We start from the raw sequence: 21,885 nt of genomic DNA, 5'->3' as shown, positions 1-21,885 counted from the left end.
CAACAATCAAAATCCAAAGATGTTCAGTTTACTGTGATACAAGTTCAACAAGTCAGGAACTACCGTATTTTCCGCACTATGAGGCGCATAGACAGAAACTACCGTCCTGTGGTGTCTGGGGTTGCGTTATGCATCCACTAGATCAGGGGTCGGCAACCCGCGGCTCCGGCGGCTCTTTCATCCCTCTGATGCGGCTCCTGAAAATAATTAATGAGCATTTATTTAAAATGTATTTGATTTTAGTTTGTTCGTTTTGAAACAAACACCGCGCGCTCACAGATGACAGCTGATCCTGCGTAAAGATGCAGGTGACGTCGCACAGCGCTGATGTTCAGGAGCAGAAATCACATTAACCACGTTTGATTCATATTTTAATTGCCTATTATTTAGCATATATTCATGTTTTTTCATTGTTCAGTGAAATAGTCATTTTATTATTCAGGTTGACAGCTGACTGCACGCGCCAGTGAAAGGATGACGGCACGCAGAGAGTGGAATACCGCTGTTACTTCGGCCACGCCCCCTGACTACGATAGCCATAATTAACCAATATTGATCCATATAAAAGGCGCATCGGATTATAAGGCGCACTGTCGGTTTTTGAGACAATTAAAGGCTTTTAGGTGCGCCTTATAGTGCGGAAAATACGGTACATGTCTGGAGCCGGAACAAGTGACTCTGAGGCCTTTTTACTTCAGATTTGTTGTAATTTTCTGTCAAATAATCATCTTATTAAGCTGCAGTGAGCTGTTAGCCAGCAGCGTTTATTCATCACTTATCCATCGTGTTTTATCACGTCAGCTTTAAGGATTGTAAAGAGAATAAAAAAAAGTTTCTTCATGAGATCACAGTCTTTGTTTGATGGTCAGAGTGTTTCGTTTTGTCTCGGACTCTGTCAAAGCGTCAGGAGGGTAAAGTCTGTGTGACGGAGAGGAAATGAACTGAAGACAACTCAGACACTGAAGCAGCGTTCACAGCTTTAATCTGCAGACGCTTCAAAGACTCCAGGACAAACGTTTGGTGTCTCAGTCGCTTTATTACAAAGATGACGGCAGCAGACTTTCAGTGATTTCTACTATAAATAAGTGAGGAGATACTTTGGTTACAGGGCTGAAATGATACGGACACTAACGTGCTCAGCAGCAGCAGCGGAGTCAGTCTTTGGGTTAACTCATCAGCTTCACAAAGTGTCCTCGAGCAAGGCACTGACCTTTGACCTTCATATGAGGTTCATCCTACAGTCGTTTAACTCTGGACTGAACTGAAACTCAAGTTTTATATTGACGCTGCTTTTAAAAACATTCTGAACGTTCAGTCCTGTCAGTCACAGAGTCCACCTGAGAAGAATTCACACACCAGGTGGGCGGGGACACGAGCAATGGTCGGACATGTGTCACAGGGACTGAACTGAGTCAGGGTCGTGTTACAATGTTCACACCCAGCAGACAGACGGGTGTGTTCGTACAGAGTAAAGAGTAAAGAACACACCAATGAGCCACAAGCTAATGCTAACAGACAAGCTAATCCATGTGTAGCCCTCATGTTAAACGTGCTGGATGAAGAACAGGAAGCTGAAGACACTCGTCCTTCTGTCGTCTCTGCTTTACTGAAGCAGCTCAGAGTGAACGTCAGAGCTGCTGCTGATCCAGGACTTCACAGAAACCGCCTTCTACCTGAGGGAGACTCCGCTGAGAGAGAACGATGCTCTTAAAGCAGCAGGCGCACGCTCGGCGGCGTCCTCTAAGGACGAAAAGGAAATACAAGTTTGTTCCTCAACATCAGCGAGCTGCTTAAACCACGTCCAGATCTGGTCTGATCCACATTCACCTGTCAGACCACCTCAGAGACATGTGACCCACAGCCAGCTGATCTGAGACTGAGAGGAGCATCTTCATCATCTACCAAGCAGGAAGCTGAAGAGGAGGGCCGTGAGGAAGAGTGTGTTTATTAAGACCACGTTATGTATGGGCTGAGTACCTAACAGCCTCTGCTGGCACTCACCTGAGCACCTGACTAAAGACCTGGAGACGGCTGTCAGACCTCTGAAATGGTCTCGCCGTCCTTCGGTCCGGCTCGCGGCGGCGGCAGCAGCGACAGCGGTGAGTTTGGTGACTCGTGTTTCTTCATGTGGTTGCGGAAGATCCTGGCTCCGCTCAGGTTCTTCTTGCAGATGTTGCAGAAGTAGGGCCGGGCGTCGGAGTGCACGTCCACGTGGTAGGTGAGCTCCAGGGCGCGGCTGAAGCTCTTGCTGCAGAGCGGACACTGGTAGCGGACGCCTGAGTGCGTCAGCTCGTGGCTCTTGAGCGAGCTCTGCTGTTTGAAGGTCTTCTGGCAGACGGAGCACTGGTACGGCCGGGCGTCGGCGTGCAGCCGCTGGTGTCGCCGCAGGGCGCTGGAGAAGGTGAAGCTCTTGCCGCAGTCGGCGCAGGTGTAGGGTTTCTCCCCGGTGTGGATCCTCTGGTGCTCCGTCATGTGGACCTGCTGGGTGAAGCTCTTCCTGCAGGTGGGGCACTGAAACGGACGCTCGCCCGAGTGGATCCTCAGGTGTTTCTGCAGCGCCGACGCCTTGAAACAGTCTCGACCACAAACCGGACAGATGTGCTTCCTTTTCCCGCCGCCGCCGTCTGCCTGGACGTCTGAGCGGCCATCTTGTTCTGTCAGAGGAGAGAAGCGTTACCTGGACACACGTTGTCATGGACAGTCTGTCTGGAGGCTGATGGGTCTCAGTGGTGAACAGAAACCTTACAGGTGAAGTTCTGCTGATCTAAGATCTGTTAAACGGATTAAACTTTGTTACTGAAGGTCGTAGCGTACCGATGAGCGCCGGCCTCCAGTCCTCTTCCTCTCCATCAGAGTTGATCAACCCGCTGACGTCTGCCTCCTCCCTTCCCTCTCCGTCGTCCTCCGTCAACAGCGAGCTGTCCTGGTCACCATGGTAACCAGGCAGAGGTCTGGATTCAGCGGCGAGGGGCTCTGTGTTGGTGGAAAGGTCCTCTGAGTCCTGAGACATCATGAGACAGAGGACAAAATGATCTCACCTCAAGGTCCCTTTAGTAGCTTTTGATCACATGATGATCAGAACATACCTGCTCCTTCAGACCGTCTTCCTCCTCATCCATCTTCATCATCATCATCATCATCTCTCCCTTCTCCTCAGTCTTCATGTTGAACCAGAAGTCCTGAAACAGACCACACCCCCTCATCATCATCATCATCATCACTGTTCTGACAGCTGCAGGTCCGTTTTTAACTCCTGCTCCAGGACTCTGGTCTCACCTGGTCTGCGGGGTCTGCGATGAGTCCGTCCCTGACGTGGATCCTCATGTGTTTGCGGAGCAGGCAGGGCCTCAGGAAGCTCCTGGGGCAGATGCTGCAGGCGTGGGGTTTGCTGGCCATGTGGATCTTCTCGTGCGCTCTCAGGTTGGCGGCGGTGGCGAAGGCCTTCGCGCACACCGAGCAGCGGTGCAGCTTCTCCGTCAGGTGGATCCTGAAGTGCTCTTTGAGTCTGGACGGCCTCAGGTAGCTCTTCCCACAGACGGAGCAGCTGTGGAGACCGCCGTCTGCAAGTGTCGACACGGGAGCAAAGTTCAGGGCCGTCTGTTGTACGCCACCTGCGGGACACAAGACGTCTTGAGCTTAAACATGTTCAACTAAAAATCTGACAGTCTCTTAAAGGAACAGTTCAACATTTGCCGTGTGGACAGACAGTAAACAGCACAGACTGTCTCTCGTCCTGCTCGTCACCTTTTCATCGTCCATCTTTTAAATCAGTGGTCCCCAACCTTTTCTGTACCATTGCCCAGTTTAATGTCTGACAGTATTTTCCCGGCCCAGTCTAAAGGTGTAGCAGATAAAAACAAAATAAAATGATAAGATCGGCATTAAAAACTGTGGTATTTTCTCTTTAATAATAATAATAACAATAATAATGAACGTAAATCCACTTTTTAATCATGTCAAGAGGACCTGGCTGCAGACTGTCAGGCACCACCTGTTTTTCAAATTATGTGAAAAAACAAAATAATGGAAATTATTTTTTCTTTCTGTGCGGCCCAGTACCAAAGGACCCGCGGCCCACGGGTTGGGGATCAATGCTTTAAAAGATTGAACTGTATCAGCACCAGGACAGTAACAGTAACTGAATCCTAAATGTGCTGTTCTTAGTCCTGTTTGTAGAACACTGTATGAACATAATGCATCATCACATGCTGCTGACAGCCTCCCAATGTTTACATTATTTACTATTTTCTACATGTTTTTCACATATTTAACACATTTTGATGGAAAAAGTGAATCTTAATTCTTCGTTGCACATTAAAAGCTTTTACAATGTGCTGTTATTAAAGGAGTAAATATGACTGTGAGGAAGTTACAAACCTGTTTGTGATTTAAAGGACTGTGATTCTGTGCACCTGAACGAATACGATGTCATTCTTTCAGTCTTTTCAACTGTGTATCGACAAACATGAACTGATTCAAGGCTCTGTGTTCTCACCAGTCAGTGAATGCACCGTTTCCTCTTCATCATCATCGTTTCTCAGTTCGTTCGCAGAAACTGGCGCCACGCCGCCGTCACCGAGCTGCTCGTCCGGGTTCTGTCACAGAGAACAGCAGCGACAGGACTTAAACTGTGAGGAACGATGCATTTCAGTTAGCAGTGAACTCGTTATATTCCTGTTTGTTATATACCTGTTCGTTATATACTTGTTCGTTATATACCTGTTTGTTATATACCTGTTCGTTATATACCTGTTTGTTATATACTTGTTCGCTATATACCTGTTTGTTATATACCTGTTCGTTATATACCTGTTTGTTATATACCTGTTCGTTATATACTTGTTTGTTATATACCTGTTTGTTATATACTTGTTCGTTATATACCTGTTTGTTATATACCTGTTCGTTATATACCTGTTTGTTATATACTTGTTGGTGTAGATGGCGTCTTGACGTCGGGGACAGTCGCCTCTCCTGTAGGAAATAATACTGACATTAATTTCTCAAAGAATTATTTAACAATACCACCTGTGTCATATCCGCAAAGAATTTAGGAAATGTATTCTTTCTTGCTGAGATTTTGATGTTCAGATTGATTCCACTCATGTCTGTACAGTGAAGCTACATCCAGCAGCTGGTTAGCTTAGCTTAGCATAAAGACTGGAAACAGGGGGAAACAGCTAGCCTGTCTCTGTCCAGCACCTCCAGCGCTCACTGATTAACATGCTACATCTCGTTTGTTTAATCTGTACAAACACTTGGTGTTTTATTTCATCAAACTGTTGTTTCGGTGTGAAGATATTTACCACATGTGAAAAGTCTGGACACACATCGTTTTCACACGTCTCTTAAAAATCAGCCATCTTAGCGAGAAAAGAAACAGATCCTGACCTTCAGCAAGAAGCTGCTGATAATCCTCTCCTTGTCCTCCTTCTTCCACTTTCGCTCCATTCATCTCCTCATGCTCTGCTCCTTCTGAGGATGTCTGGGTCTCCTCAAGGCCTCTGAGACCACGACAGAGGGACAACAGTCAGCATTGACAGGTATGTCCTGACCAGGGCTGCAGCTACCACTGAGCACACTGAAGACACATCTTTAGCAATGTGGAAGAATTATATTCTTCAGTAAACAATTACATAAGACCTGTTCCAGTTCACATCCTAGAAGTGTTGGATGGGGCTGAGACCTGGGCTCTGTGCAGGCCAGTCAACTTCACCCACACCGAACTGGGATGAAACAGGAAAAAGACATACTGCTGACACTATTTTAACTTTAAGGTTGTTTTATTACAGGAAAATAGCAAGCTGAGAAATAAATCTTATGGTCTTCAGCAGCAATTGGAGTTGCTCAGTTGTGATGGAGATGGTTCAGGTGTGGCATGAGAACAGGTGGTTGTATACAGGAGGAGAACCTCTGTCTCTGGTCGCAGGTGTTCTTTGGTGTCATGTGAATAGCCTCGATCTTTGTTGATGACTTTGACTCCTTCCTACCAGCTGAGCAAACTCCATCTGCTGAGGAAGGTCACAAGATGTGGCTGAAAGCTACGGTAAGTGAAACCTCCGCAACAAACTGCTACCACAATGCGGTTTTAACCAAACTGTAGTTTGATGGAGGACAAGATTTCCCTTCCCTGGAAATAAAGTGACCGCCAAGCGATGTGATTGTCGATGCGTGTTGTGGCAACTCAACCAATCAGTGAAGAGAAGCGCCATTGGATGTTTAACACTAAAGAAGCTAATACTTGAGCTAGCTTGCTAATAGTAAACAAAAGCCTTAACGTTCATTGAAACACGTAACATTACCTCAGTTTTCTGTGGATTGAGGACAAACCGAGGCGCCAACGAGGTCCACGACTGACGCCTCTTAAATCTGGAAATGGTCCAGGAGCAGACGACTGCTGTGACTTTGGCTGAGCGTCATGCTAGCTACGCCTGCTAGCTCGGATGCAGACGCCACACAACGTAACTCGGCTGCTCCAGCGAAAACACACATTTCTGCCGTTTAATGAAGATTTAGTTCTTAAGAGTCGGTTTTGAGAAGGCGGTTCCTCCGACCGGAAAACCAGCTCTAGTGTCAGGAGTAGTTACAACAACCAAAACACAAGTTACTCCGATAAAAACAGGTGAATTTCACGTAAAGTCAAACAAGGCGCACGCGTCTTCCTCGCTGATCAGCCGTTCGGTGCTGCGCTTAGTGCTGCCGCTGCTGGCCGGAAGTTGAACTGCAACAACACTGACTGGGGGGGCTGTGGTCAACTGCCTTTCAGACACATTTAGGCGGAAAAAAACAAGTGGTTTAAGAAATTTCTATGGAAGTTATGTTACGTTATCCTTTCATTACAACTTGTATCCACTGACATGAACTCAAGCTGACTCAAGTCTTAATAAAAGAGCTTTAAGTTCTGACAGCAGGTCTGTTTCAGTTGTTTTACTATGACTTGAACATATTTTAAATACTGGCGGCGTAATGAGACAACTAAAAGCAGCATATAAAACTAAAGCAGCGTCTTGTTTTCATACTCTGAGTGTCGTCCATAGCACGGCTGGGTGATCTGGTTGAAATCAATATCTTGTTATTAATAAGAATATTCTTCAGTAGATTTACATATATATTTAACTGTTTGCTAAAACAAATGTTAAATAATCACATTTATATTCTCTGATGGTAACTGTGTTCCACTGTTGAGCCTTAAATCAGACTAATGTGTAAAACAAAACCTTCATTTGGTTCAATGTAATTAGAATTTTCTTAGAATCATTAATATGTATGAATTGAAATCAATAAAATCCTTTACAGAGGGGGTTCAAGCAGAGGAAACTGCCATAGTTGTGCAATATAAACTATGAATCATGATGTATTTAATTTTAAATAAAGACAAAGGAAATTGGACACAAACAGACCATTTGGACCCGTTAATCTTCCAGAAAATTTTATGATCAGTTTCTTGTTTCAACAGGACACTGCCTGCATGCACAAAAACTGCTCCGTAAAGAAAAAGCTTTTCCCAGTTTGTTGTGGAGAAATCTGACCTGAACCCCATCCAGCACCTTTGGGATGAACTAACACACTGACTGTGAGCCAGACCTGATGACCAACATCAGTGCTGGACTTCTCTGATGCTCTGGAGCCTGAATGGGAGAAAGACTGAAACCAGCTGAGTGGAGGCTGTTAGAGCAGCACATTAATGAACATGATGTCTGAATCATGTTACACTGACAAATGAGTGGACTATTCAGGCGTCTACATACTTTTGGTCATGTAGTTACCCACATGATGATGTAATTTATTAAACAACTAACAAACATACATTTCGATCACACCAGTGTCCGTCTCTCAGTCTACTGTTTCTTCTTCACCACGTGGGCACAGTCATATTTGCCTCTGACCACTTTGAGTTTGACTCCCGGCAGGTCCTGAGTCCTCCCGCCCTCCACCAGCACCACGTTGTGCTCCTGCAGGTTGTGTCCCTCCCCGGGGATGAACGCCACCGCCTCCTTCCCATTAGACAGCCGCACTCGAGCGCACTTCCTGTTTGCAGAGTTGGGCTTCTTGGGCTTTCGGATCATGGTTTTCAGGATCACAGCCTTCAGCTGGGGACGGCCGAACGTGGCGCCGATAGATTTAGGAGGCGGTTTGGGCTTCCCCTGGCGGTGCATCTGGTTGAGGGTGGCCATCGTCCTGGAGAGGATGGGACACGTCCAGGCAGAGGCATGCTGGGATGCTGCACAGAGGAAAAAATAATTCGCAAGTTAAAACTCTAAAAACACAAAATTCTACTAGAAATAATCTAGATGTCGATTACATTTATTGATCAATACAACTGATTGTGAGATAGTGTGCAGGTCTTTATTACAACAGCTAGTGCCGCAGGCAGCAAGTTACCTCGCAGCGTGTCACCTGGTCATCAGGAGCAATATGGGGTTCAGTGTTTTGCTCAAGGACACTCTGACATGTGGACAAATTATCATTGAGAACAATTTGGCTGGTTATAAGGTTAGGGTTATTAGGTTACCAGCCTAACCTCCACCTCAGCCAGGACAGACCAGCATGTGATCTCTCAATGCTGCTGTCCGGACACACGTCACCTGAATCCTGCACCTGAAGTGTGCAGGTGTGTAAACTTACCTTGAAACAGTGATGTCAGCACTGGTCTCAGGCTCCATAATGAAGACATTCCTGAAGCAAACCAGAGGCGTTTAAAAAGTTTAGGCTTCAGCCAAAATAAAACATTTTATTACTGTTTTCATTACTTACATCAAACATCCCAAAAAATGAGTCAAAAATAATGTGTTTCACTTTATGTGACTCCAAATGTTTCTAAGAGAAACAGACAAATTATGAAACCACTAAATTAATCAAACCGTAGAATCATCATACAGACTTTGTTGGAAACATGCAGTTTTCAAAATGTCTTGGACTAACTAAAGCATCAATAAAACAATTATTTGTGAATGTCTCACATCCTTACTGACAATTTAGTTTAGACTATAATATGTCCAGCACTCTGATGCCCCCCCCCCAAAAAAAGACACACGTCGTCCTCACTACGATTCTCTCTGTTGATTTTTGAACCAAACTCTGTTTAAAGCAACCAGATACACCATTTAAATCCGATGGTCCACCACCCAGCAAGTCATTCAAATGGACCTCCTCCAATCAGACCACATTTACCTCGACGCGGAGGTGATCGGAATAAACCGGTGTTAAAGTATTAAATTTAGTAAATAACTTGATTTAAGATGCTCTGTGTGTTAGCACATGCATGCCGAAGGAAAAGGTGACCCCTGGTGATTGAAAGTGTACTTAGTCACTCCTCTACAGCTCTTTGGTGAGCGAGGAACTCTGAAATGTCACATTTTGTAGATGGAGTCTGGTTTTACCTTCGTTACACTTTCCTGAATTAAACCAAACGGGGACGGTGCAAGCTACATCCTACATGTAGTTTTTATTGTTACCCAAAAGTTATAATAACACACCCGTCTGCGTGATAACGCTGCTAACTTGTGTGCTAAGCGTCACATGAAACATGGCTAACGTTAGCCAACTGACAGAACACAACACAGAGGTTATCTGAAATGTTATCGCTGCTAGCTTCATACCGGCTCACGGGATCCCGGTCACCACCGGCAGATGACAAGAGAATATTCCAGTAGATGAACCACGATGAAAAATAAGTGAACTCCAAGATGTTTATCGTACCAGGAGTGAAAAATCAGTCAAGGACTTTACATCACAACGTGAGAAACACAAACTCCTCACGACCGGAAGTAGCATAGGAGCATCAATGAAACTGCTTCCGGGTTGCCTCTCTTCTTCTTCTTCGTTAGAAAAAAGAGCACACAACGAGGATAATACAAAAATACACACACACACACAAGCACACACACACACACACATATATATAACAATAACACGACCTAACACCATAATGACAATAATATATTTAATAGTATGCAAACATCGATTTTACAGCATGAATCTTCTCTCTATATATGTACACACACACATACATATAAATACACCTTCTGACTCTATGTTTTTATTTTTATTATTTTCTACATTTTAGATTCATACTGAAGAATCAAAACTATGAATGAACACGTGTAGAATTATGTAGTGAACATAAAAGGGTGAAACAAACCAGAATATGTTTTATATTTTAGATTATATGAAGTAGCCTCCTTTTGCTTTGATGACAGCTTTGCACACTCCTGGTATTCTCTCAGTCAGCTTCATGAGGCAGTCACCTGAAATGGTTTTCAGTGAACAGGTGTGCCATTTCAAGAGTTCATTTGTGGAATTTCTTGCCTTCTTAATGTGTTTGAGACCATCAGTTGTGCAGAAGTGGGGTTGGTACACAGTTAACAGCCCTATTTGACTACTGTTATAATCCATATTATGGCAAGAACCACTCAGCTAAGTAAAGAGAAGCGACAGTCAATCACTACTCTAAGACATGAAGGTCAGTCGATGCGGAAGATTTCAAGAACTTTGAATGTTTCCTGCAGTGCAGTCACAAAAACCATCAAACGCGATGATGAAACTGGCTCTCATGAGGACCGCCCCAGGAAAGGAAGACCAAGAATTACCTCTGCTGCAGAGGAGAAGTTCATCAGAGTTACCAGCCTCAGAAACCAGAGATTAACAGCACCTCAGATTAAAGCCCACAGAGCCCGCAGGCACATCTCAAGATCGACTGTTCAGACTGTGAATCAGGCCTTCGAGGTCGAATAGCTGCAAAAACACCACAACTGAGGAAGAACAACAAGAAAAAGAGACTAGTTTGGGCCAAGACACACAAGGAATGGGCACAAGACCAGTGGAAATCTGGTTCCACCCACCACGTCTTTGTGAGATGCAGGAAAAGTGAGTGGATTGTTTCAACATGTCTTGTTCCCATGAAACACGGGGAAGGAGGTGTGATGGTGTGGGGGTGCGTTCCTGGTGACAGTGTTGGTGATTTATCCAAAATTCAAGGCACACTTAACCAGCGTGGCTGCCGCAGCGTCCTACAGCGACATGCCATCCCATCTGGTCATTTAGTTTTCAACAGGACAATGACCCTGAACACACCTCCAGGCTGTGTGAGGGCTATCTGACCAAGAAGGAGAGTGATGGAGTGCCGCAGCAGGTGACCTGGCCTCCACAGTCACCGGGCCTGAAACCAATCGAGAAGGTTTGGGGTGAGCTGGACCGCAGAGTGAAGGCAAAGCCAAGAGTGTGCAAAGCTGTCATCAAAAAAAAAGGAGGCTACTTCAAATAATTTGAAATAAACCTTTTATGTTCACTACATAATTCCATTTGTGTTCCTTCACAGTTTTGATGTGTTCAGCATGAATCTACAATGTAGAAAGTAATAAAAATAAACACACACACACACACACACACAGACAGACAGCTGGGTCCACAGATTACTGATGCTGATCGATGAAATGACCTCTGATAAGGATCCATCTGAGCTCAGCTTCCAGTCGAAGGTCTGGTCCTACACAGCAGGTCAGCAGATCTCTATCAGAGAACCTCGGTCACATATTAAGCTGGGACGGAGATACAGGTGTGCAGACAGGTGAAGCTCGTTGAGTGTGGAGATGAAGATGAGGCTGGAGCTCTTCCTGGTCGTCACAGCGGTGATCTGCGCTGCTGGCAATCCGCTGAACAAGGCAGCCAACAAGCTGCTGCTCATCTCGTTCGATGGCTTCAGGTGGGACTACGACCAGGACGTGGACACGCCGAACCTGGACCAGCTGGTAGAGGAGGGAGTCAAGGCCAAATACATCACCCCCCCGATGCTGACCATGACCGCCCCGTCGCACTTCACCACCATCACAGGTATCACAGCACTGCAGTGTTACTATTATTATTATTATTATTATTATTATTATTATTATTACTATTATTATTATTATTATCATTATTATTATTATTATTATTATTATTATTATTATTATTATTATCTGTTGAAGCTTCAGCTGCTGCTTTTACTTCTACTATTAAAATTGCTGTACTGGGTCGTACTACGTTGCTACTGTAGTGTCAGTATATAAGTAGCAAAAGTACTACAACTTCTGATATTGTGCAGTTGTGGAGGAAGTATTCAGATGCTTAACTAAAACAAAAGTACTAAATCTGTAAAAACACTGCAAAAATACTCTGTTCCAATAAAAGTATGGAAGTATAATCAGGAAAATGTACTTTGAGTATTACAATGGAGTGAAATGTTCCCTGTGACTGTTCTGCTATTACATGTGACCTCATTAGATTATTATTACATTTCATGTGAAATCAGGATTTTGTGGTTGTAGCTGGTTTCCCAGTCTTTTGTCCCAATTTATTTGAAGCATGTTGCTGAATCAAATTCAGAATAAACAGATAAAAATCACTAAATCACACTAAATATATTGACTTTCAGGTGAGTTTATGTCAAACAGGATCAGCAGGTGATCACATTCTGATGTTTCACTACTGTTTAGGAATCAGGTTGTGTAAAAGAAACAGGAAATAAAGTTTTGAAATTTCACCACTCAGAACTGAGTCAGAAGGAAATTAAGGTAAAGTAAATGTGTACGATAATTTCACCGTTATCTAACTTTAAAAATAAGAATTCAGTGGTGATAAAATTGAACTATTAATGGATATTCATCATTAGATATTAAATATGTGGTTATTTGTAAGTTTAAAATCTTTAAAAAAGTGCAATCTTACAGCAGTCAAGTCACACAAAATGACTTTACACAATATAAATTGATAGAATACGTTCATAGCGGAGGTAGAATAACTAATAATAACTAGAATATTTGCATGTCCTGAAGAAACCTCATGTGATTTGTGCATGTGCGTGAGATAACACAGGAGACAGGATTATGATAACACCTTGTTTTTCACTGGAAATATCAAAGGTCCTGTGATGACGGTGTTTTACAGCATTACTCTGTACTCAGGTGACAGGTTCATCTGCCAACACAGCAAAAATAAAATAAATAAAAATACTGACGGAACAAGATGGCAAGAGGTCCACAATATTTTTTAAAATGATCATGAATTATAGAATTCAACAGCTTAATTTCCTTTTGTGCTTCCTGACTTTATTTTCACGTCCTCCGATCCTCTTTAGTGTTTTATATTTATGCAACAAGACAAAATAAATTAGAAGGAATTCTTTAAAATTTCTGTGTTGATCGAGCTTTGCTGGCAAAGTCAGTTAAAGTTGATTTGTACTGTAGCGCCACCTAGAGGTGAATGACCATCACATTTCACAGCAGTGTTGGTGATTGATGTCTGAAGACATATCACCAAAAACTATTAGTCAACTGAATCAAGCCTTAAAGCAATATGGCAGCATTTTATTAATGGCCACAAGGTGTCAGTGTTGTTTCCGTCATGCACACGCTGAAGGAGAGCTTCTCCCAAACAGAAGGTCTTGAATCTCGTCCACAGAGGACTGAACTACGATATGAGCATTAAAACGTCTTTACTTTGGGTTAATCTGAAGCTTTTTTCTGGGTGTTTCCTCAAAGTTTACCAGTATAATCTGGAAGTGAAAGCCTTCCTGTCTTGTTTTGTGTGTTAGGCAGATGGGTGGAGGATCACGAAGTCGTCCACAACATGATGTTTAACCCGAAGACGAACCTAAAAATTCCTTACAAACAGACGCTGAAGAGATCGGAGTGGTGGAACACTGGAGTTCAGCCGTTATGGATCACAGCTCAGAACCAGGTGAGTCCTCCTTCAGGATGACCGATCACCAAAGACACTGACTTCAACATGAGCGACAACAACAAAGATTCATTTCATTCATTCATCATTCATTCATTAAAGTGAGGAATAATGATTTAGAGAAGCTCATCCTAAAACAACAAAATGACTGAGATTTAAATCAGTTTTAAAACTGAACTGAATAAAATGAACACTGTTGTTTACTCAGACTCAGTCCCACACACACACCGTCCAGCTACCACAAACACTCACAATAGCACCAAATGTGGATTAATCTGCATCTGAAAATAGTCCCCAAAAAAGCAGCATTTCCTCCTGTTTGATGCATAAAAACAGTGAGCAGCTATTTTAGGAAATTACTGAATGGTTTTAAAATGAAACTACATATTTACAAGATGTTTTAAAGATTAAGTCTTCAGTAGGAACCAATAAGATTTGAGCTCAGAGTCAGACAGGAAGTCAGAAAACATTAAGACAGACTGACACATTGTTGTGTCAAAACATGAGATTTTACGATAACCAAAAAATCTATCTATCAAACTGTGTTTTTGGCCTTAAAGGGTTATAATCAGTGTTTTATTAACAACTGATCACGTGACTTCATAATGGAGATTTACTTGTTTGAGTGAGCCAGGTTTTCCAAATCTTATGTGGCTATTTGATGGTTGGACAGTTCTTTGTGGACATCAGACTGCTGGTGGTTCCCGATCTTACAGATACAAAGAGTTGTGTGTCATCAGCATAGCAATGAAAAGTAATGATATGATGATCCGACCAAGCGGGAGCATGTAGACTGAAAACAGAGCGGGACCGAGGACAGAGCCTTGAGGTATGCTGCAGTTCAGAGCAGCAGTAGATTCTGTGAACATAACTGTCCGTTTGAGAAACGTCGACAACCCCTGGAATGTTTCTTAGAAAGCAAATGAAGATGTTATGATATTCTGGATCAAACGCAGATCTTAAATCAGCTATAATCAATATTTTCATATTATCAATGTACAGTGACGCTACTTCGAGAGACTCCACTCATTGGGCAGCATCAAGTCAAATGATGTTGCCCAATGAGGGCATTTTTGATACCGTCATTGTCTTGTTTGAATTTGCATCCTCCTCTTGTCTGAAATCTTAATAATGAACATTGCTCTAAGCATCCTGAGGCTGCCAGCGACCAGCCGACATGTGCCTCCCAAATTTTGTGCATCTAGGAGGAATGTACCCCGAGGGCTGCTTCATCTAAACCAAGACAAAGACAATTGATGGAAACTAACAATCTTGACAATAAATCTTAATGAGGATCTGAAGGCTTTTATGAATGTATTGCAAGTGGATCTGGTCCACCCTCTAGGACTAGGAGTGCATCAAGGTACAAAACATGTAATTTCCTGTTGTCAATAGGTAGTGCTATGACCAAAAGCGAATATTGGCACGTAATTGTCTTCAGGCCAGGACTCTCATCAACCATGTGAGGTTTAGTGCAGATTTGACCATGTACAGGTTGACTTAAAAACCACTTCCTGTAAAGAGAAAGAATAATGGACTTACGTTCAGCAGGTGACACAAACAAGACTCCAAATGAATGTTGCTCTGTGTCAAATTAGAAGATGGTGATATGTCAGCGTTGTGTTTACAGCTTTCTTCGATATTTGTTGTTTCAGGGTCTAAAAACCGCTTCCTTCTACTACCCGGGTGGTGGGGCCAACTACAACGGCCAGACGGTCAACCGAGCGTTTGTGCAGAGGTTTGACCACCCGGACGACAACGAGACAGAGTGGCGTCAGAACATTGACAAGGTGATGAGCTGGTTCTCAGAGGAAGACTTCAGCCTGGTGACGCTGTACTACGGCGAGCCGGACAACGTGGGCCACCGCAAGGGTCCGGACCACCCGGACAGGAAGAAGATCATTGAGCAGATCGACCGCACCATCGGCTACCTGAGGGAGGCCATCGTTCGCCATCAACTGTCTGACAGCCTGAACGTCATCATCACCTCTGACCACGGCATGACCACTGTCAAGAAGCAACCGCTGGTCAACGAGATCATCCTCAACAAATACCTGAATTTATTCAAGAGTGCCAGCTTCGAGATCCTCGACTACGGCGGGTTCGGCATCCTGACGCCGCGGCCGGGGAAAGAGCAGGAGGTTTTCGACGCTCTGTCCAAAGCACCCAACGTGAAGGTCTACAAGAAAAATGAGATTCCTGAGGACTTCCATCTCGCCAAAAGTAAACGGCTGCCTCCCATCGTGGTCGTCGCAGATCTGGGATACAACCTGAACTCGGTGAGTTTCCTGAAAACCATCCTCAACCTTCAATTAACATTGAAAGCTCACGTTTGTACCTTTTCACTTCCACAGACACAGCCCATGATGTTTTATGTTAGTTTAGTCTTCATCTTCTCAGTTTGATTCTCTTTAAAAGAATGTTTCCCAGTCCGGCATCTGAAGACACGGCGGACTGATCGATTCTCTGACAAATGACCAAACAGAAGCCAACACAAACGGGGCAGGATGCTTCATGTCTGAAGAATGAAAATAATTCAAAAATCCAGATGAGCATTGATATCTAATCTAATCCCAGAATGAAATCGAGCTGTTGGCAATTTGTGCACCAGATTATTAAACAGAGAAAAAACCCTCCTTCCAGCTTCAGTGGAGGAGGTCACAACGTTGAAAGTTGAAGTTAAAGTTGATTTCAAATTCAAAGTAATTTTTCTTCAGAAATCATTACGTACCTCCTTGGTTGAATGGAATTTCCAAAAGAGCAATTCAATTTTTCTGCAATGACAGCTCCCCCTAGTGGTGTTTGAGTAAATCAAAAATCAAAACCTTTTCAGCTTCATCTGAAGGCAGTGTGAGTCGTAGATCAGCAGCAACAGAAGCAGCAGTCAGAGGTCAAAGGTCAAAGCAGCAGGACAAGGAGCAGGACAGGATGTGATGTGAGGCAGCGGCAGCAGACTGACGCCGGAGCTGACATTTCCTGATTCTTCATCTTTTTCTTTCTCACCAGAGACTCATCATCTACGTCAACAAAGGCGATCACGGCTACCACAACGGAGAGATGGACATGAAGGCCATCTTCAGGGCCTTCGGACCCGACTTCAAGAAGAACTTTCTGTCTGAGCCGTTCGACAGCATCCACATTTACCCTCTGATGTGCAAACTGCTGCAGATTGAACCGGCGCCGCACAACGGATCACTGAGTGCAACCGAGAAGCTGCTGCTGCACAGCGGTGAGTCCGACTCTGTCATCTGTTACCGGGTTTCATTATTTATTCATCATGTTTCAGAAGCTCTGAGTTATCGGCAGATCCACCAAAGAGACATTTGACCTGTAAACGTCTAAATCAGCCATGTCCAAACTATTCCATAAAGGGCCGTGTGGCTGCAGGTTTTCGTTCCAACCAAGGAGGAGCGTACCAGGCTGGACTCATTTAATCAGCTGATCTCCCTTTTCAGCTGATAACCCCTTGATGTTGATTGGTTGGCCTGGTGTGCTCCTCCTTGGTTGGAACGAAAACCTGCAGCCACACGGCCCTTTATGGAATAGTTTGGACATGCCTGGTCTAAATGCTTTTGTTTCTGGTGACCCTTTGGAGGGGCCCGACCCCTAGGTTGGGGACCACTGGACTAAACTAGCTCACTGCTGATGAAGCAGCTCAAACTAGTTCAAGCTGCAACAGTCAAATGCTGCTATTCAAAACTTCATGCAAGCTGTAGTTTTGTTGTAGACAAGGTTTTTGTTGTAGGGGTCACCAACCTTTTTGAAATTGAGAGATACTTCCTGGCTACTGATTAATGTGAATGGCTACCAGTTTGATACACACTTCTGAAAGAGCCAATTTGCTCAATTTACCTTTAACTATACCTTTTTATTAATAATTAATGATGTGCATCTATGTGAAGACACTGATCATGTTGTAGTGTTGTGACGTTCACAAACGAACTGGTTCTTTTGAACGGCTCGTTAACATCAATGATGGGAACCGAGTCTCAGCTGGGAACCGTCCGTCCCCAACCCGCCCCGTACATGGGGAGGAGCTGTGCAGTCCTTATTAGATATGCAAATAGCATCACGCCACGTTGTGCACGCTGTCTTCACCTGAGTGCGCCATGAACAAAATAAAACAACAACAACACAGAAACACGTGAAAATGAGCCAGTTTTTTGAACGGCTCTTTGAAAGGAACAGCTCACCAAGATCCGGTTCCCCCTCAAAGAGCCATAAATCCCATCTCTACTTGTGTCAGCACGTTCCTCCACGTCCTGTACTGTGAACGTATCAGAGTACTTCATGTGGTGCTGTTTGTTTTCAGGTGGATCACAGAGAACTCACCTGTCCGTCGCTCTGCTGCTGTCGATGCTGCTCCTCATGTTCACTGTGCTGTAACAGATTCAGGATCAGATCTACAGGTCCAGGATCAGATCTACAGGTCCAGGAAAAGACCTTCAGATCCAGGATCAGATCTACAGATCAGGTTCAGCCTCCATCACTTCATCTGAACCTTTATGTATTTTAATTAGTCCACATTACTGTGCTCAGACCTCACAGCGTTATATCTTTGTGTGTAATATTTATACTGAACTATAATCGAATGCTGCTCTGTTAGATTTTACTACGAGTGATTTACTGCTTCAAAGTGATGCAGTCGATGCATCTGGTGAAAATCAGTGTTGGTGTTTTTGAAATAAATGAAGACTTTTTAACTTGCATGACTTTTTATTTGGTGAATAAAATCTAGCCTGTGTCCGAATCAACAGATGTGTTTGCTGGAGGAGTTTGACATTCAGTGAAGTCCTCTTCTTCTCCTTCTTGCTGACAGTTTGATGTTCAGATTGATTCCATCTCATATCTGTGGGGCGGGGGGCAAAGACTAAACCATGCACATGATGCAGCTGCTTCATCAGGTCTGCTGTCTGGCGTCGGTGGAAAACAGGAACTGTGCACCAGAAGTCTCGTTGACTAACACTTGCTAACTTCAATTTATTTAACATAATGATTCTAATAAAGAGAAGCACTGTGTGGGGAGTCTGCTGCTGAAAGGGCTAATGGCTAATGTTAGCTAGCACTAGCATCATATTTTGTATGATGCTAGTGCTAGGTTTGCTAACATTAGAACCCTGAAGTGCAGTTGCAGCTTGCAAACTCTGTTTGCTCAGTTATAATTTACACTTCTGATTTATGTTCTTGTGGTGTGATGTTGGCGTGTTGTCAGATTTCGGGGGTAATGATGGGACAGATTTACCCACGATGCTGCAGTGCTCGCACAGGCAGAACAACGGGCCACAATCATTGGAGCTCACAGTGAACCTCAAACCTCTCCATGGCTCATCAGATGGTGTAACTTAACCATTAATGTCTAGCATTAACTCTGCATGCTCTACAGCCCACAGTGCTGTACCACGGTGTGTGTGTGTGTGTGTGTGTGTGTGCTGAAAAATGTATTAAATTCATGTATGAATCTGTTTAGGAGGGGAGTGAAAAACTCTTCATCTCAGTCATAACTCAATCAGATGTGAACACACACACATGAAACATGTCTTGATGTCATCTAGTGTGACTTCACCCTCTGTGGAGATCATTATCTGTAATGATCCAGAATAACCCAGAACCAGAACGACACACAAAGAAATCAGAGAATGATGAGAAGGGATTTTAAATTCATGGTTTGAATTCAATGGGCTCATATGAGCAGTGACACATTTAATAAGCTGAGGCCTCGTCCACACAGGAGGTTGTAAAGCAGCTCATGACGAGTTAGAAAACATGCAGCCATGTTGCAGCGACGCCTGCAGGAACCCACCAGCCGCCTTTAATGCTTAATGAAGTTACATGGAGCAGAAAAGAGTCACCGGATGTGCCATGTTTTCATTGGTTGTGCAGGATTCTGTTAACCTTTTAATTGATTTATTTGCTGTCGATTAGTGATTTCTTTTGAAACATCATTGGAACACCTTTAATTAAACTCCTTCAGAGTCTTTACTACATATATTATATGAGTCTGGACAGACATGGAGGTAAATGCAACTGGAGGAGGCAAACCACGGTGAGGTGGTGATTCTGGTTTTAGAAGAATTAGATGTAAAAGTTAGAAACGGTGCAATTAATCTTTTGGCGCCCTCTGCTGTCCAGGTGGTTCAGAGCTTGTATTTTGATTTCTGTGCCCTTTAAAGCAAAACTGGCATTTTAAATAGGAACAAGGCGAATCTTCAGAAAGCAGATTGTTCGACGGGGAAACTGGCTGTTTATTTCTTCGCTTCACACAAGTAGAGCAATCTGCAGAAGCCTTAAAATAAAACAAGCTGTTCTCTGTTAATGAACTTAAATCCCTTTTGGCTGACATGGAGCAGTGTGAATGCAGGCATTTCTTGGAACTAATGTCCCTTATGTTGATGTCCTTGTCCTGTCTGTTGCATCATTTGTTGATGCAACTGTAACTCTCCTGTGCTTTTATTGTTTTATATGTACTGTAATCAGGGGTCCTTGTAAAAGACAGATTGCTCACAATGACCTCCCTGTTTAAAGAAAGGCTATAATAAATAATTATTATTCGGAGGCGGCTTGTTCCCTTTAAGATGCCCTTCAAGGTTTATCAATGAGATCATATTTTGATTAGATAAACCAGCAGTGGTACAACTATTAATCAATCAGTCACTCAACCAAACTAGATTTGTACAGTTTAGTGCAGCTCAAAGTGCTTCACAGAGGACTAACAGACAATAAACCAAGAATAAGACAGAACAAGTGTAGACTGCAAATAAAAACCTAGATTAAACTGTCAAATAGATTAAAAGACAAAAAAACAGCCTGCATCAGTCTCTCTGTGGCACTCAGACAGAGAAATGGTCACATTTTAATATTAAAAAGCAGATTTGTTGGCAATCCCACAAGTGTTAAAGTTCAGATCTGAGTCTTAGGACGTACCAAGCTTTCTTGCTTTCCAAGTCCAAGAGAACTTAATTTTGTTTTGTTTCTGATCTTTAGAAGCGATGACCAAGACTTCATTTTGATCCTGGTTGAGCCGTAAGAAGTTCTGTGACATCCAGACATTGATATCTCAAGTACATTTGAAAAGGGTATCAATTGGTCCTGTGGCATCAGGAGACACATAAAGTTGGGTGTCATCGGCATAACTATGGAGAGTGATACTGTGTCACTGATGACATATAGAGATTAAAAAGAAGTGGCTCTAGAATGGATCCTTGAGGAACCCCACAGGTTATTTTGGAGAAGTTATTATCAGCTGCAACAAAGAAGTAAGGGATCTCCAGGGAGCCCCTCAGGGATGGGTGCTCTCCTTCCTGCTCCTCTCCCTCTACACCACCGACTGCACCTCAGGAGACCCGGCTGTTAGACTCCTGACATCTGCAGATGACACACTGTCATCGGCCTCATCCCAGACGGCGACGAGTCTGCATACAGACGGAAGGTCGAACAGCTGGTCTTCAAGAACGGACTACAAGCTAGATAGCTAGATAGCTAGCTAGCTATAGATAGATAGAAAATTTTATTGTTTGTTTTAGTTAAAAACTGATTTTTTTTCCTGTCACGGCTTAATTAAAATAAAGATAGACACATTCACCTACAAATGTACAACATTAAAAAGAACGAACAGTCGGTACAGTGGCATATAAAAAAGTAGTACCGATGTTTTGTGTTATTAAGGACAGCTATTGCAGAGGGGATGAAGGATTTTGTGTAGATGTTTTTCTTAGCCAGTGGTGTCTGGTACCTGATGGCAGCAGCCTGAAGGAAAGGTGGAGTGGATGTGAGGGGTCCTCAGTGATGAGGGTGGCTTTCCTCATCACTGAGCGGTGGTACAACGGACTATAACGACTGCTGAGAAAATCCTTGGTGCCAACCTGCCCTCCATTCAGGACTTACACACCTCCAGACTGACGAAGCATCACTGCAGACGCCTCACATCCTGGACACAACCTGTTCCAGCTTCCAACGCCTAAACAGCCGCAGACAGAGAAACAGTTTGTTCCCGGCAGCCTGATGAACAGTTAGCAGTCATACAGCGTCACCAACCCTCTGACACCAAAACCATTAACAGACATGTTTAACATATACATTCATCATTCACTGTCGCTGTCACTGTAAATACCTGCACATTGTGAATTCATTGTATTCCATATTGTTTATTGTTTATTTATATTTTTGCACTGCTTA

The 21,885-nt window shown here is 43.6% G+C and overlaps 3 protein-coding genes across 6 annotated transcripts; 1 reads left to right on the top strand and 2 right to left on the bottom strand.

Annotated features, from left to right (window-relative positions):
* Nucleotides 1–999: 999 nt before the first annotated feature.
* Nucleotides 1,000–6,669, bottom strand: LOC121610580 (zinc finger protein 3-like). Of its 4 annotated transcripts, none has more exons than XM_041942763.1 (9): nt 6,303–6,669; nt 5,637–5,726; nt 5,392–5,504; nt 4,915–4,974; nt 4,496–4,595; nt 3,277–3,611; nt 3,087–3,179; nt 2,815–3,001; nt 1,000–2,654 (listed from the first exon to the last, which is right to left on the bottom strand). In XM_041942763.1, exons 3-9 carry the CDS (start codon nt 5,449–5,451, stop codon nt 2,035–2,037), a joined length of 1,455 nt encoding a protein of 484 aa, XP_041798697.1. In that variant the 5' UTR covers nt 5,452–5,504; nt 5,637–5,726; nt 6,303–6,669; the 3' UTR covers nt 1,000–2,034. The 4 variants fall into 4 exon arrangements, with proteins under 4 accessions (XP_041798697.1, XP_041798696.1, XP_041798694.1 ...); XM_041942762.1 differs by having other exon boundaries at nt 5,644–5,726; XM_041942760.1 differs by having other exon boundaries at nt 5,392–6,008.
* Nucleotides 6,670–7,412: 743 nt separating this feature from the next.
* Nucleotides 7,413–9,752, bottom strand: mrps12 (mitochondrial ribosomal protein S12). The gene is made up of 3 exons (XM_041943209.1): nt 9,600–9,752; nt 8,626–8,676; nt 7,413–8,221 (listed from the first exon to the last, which is right to left on the bottom strand). Exons 2-3 carry the CDS (start codon nt 8,672–8,674, stop codon nt 7,839–7,841), a joined length of 432 nt encoding a protein of 143 aa, XP_041799143.1. The 5' UTR covers nt 8,675–8,676; nt 9,600–9,752; the 3' UTR covers nt 7,413–7,838.
* Nucleotides 9,753–11,588: 1,836 nt separating this feature from the next.
* Nucleotides 11,589–18,212, top strand: LOC121610232 (ectonucleotide pyrophosphatase/phosphodiesterase family member 7-like). Its single transcript, XM_041942245.1, has 5 exons — nt 11,589–11,829; nt 13,568–13,713; nt 15,369–15,992; nt 16,720–16,946; nt 18,026–18,212. The coding sequence occupies exons 1-5, from the start codon at nt 11,589–11,591 to the stop codon at nt 18,210–18,212; spliced, it is 1,425 nt and encodes a 474-aa protein (XP_041798179.1).
* The last annotated feature ends 3,673 nt before the right edge of the window (nt 18,213–21,885 follow it).

This window comes from Chelmon rostratus, chromosome 8, assembly GCF_017976325.1.
Source record: "Chelmon rostratus isolate fCheRos1 chromosome 8, fCheRos1.pri, whole genome shotgun sequence".
NCBI lineage: Eukaryota > Metazoa > Chordata > Actinopteri > Chaetodontiformes > Chaetodontidae > Chelmon > Chelmon rostratus.
The sequence above is the reverse complement of the archived record's forward strand: the minus strand, read 5'-3'. Positions and strand labels throughout refer to the sequence as shown.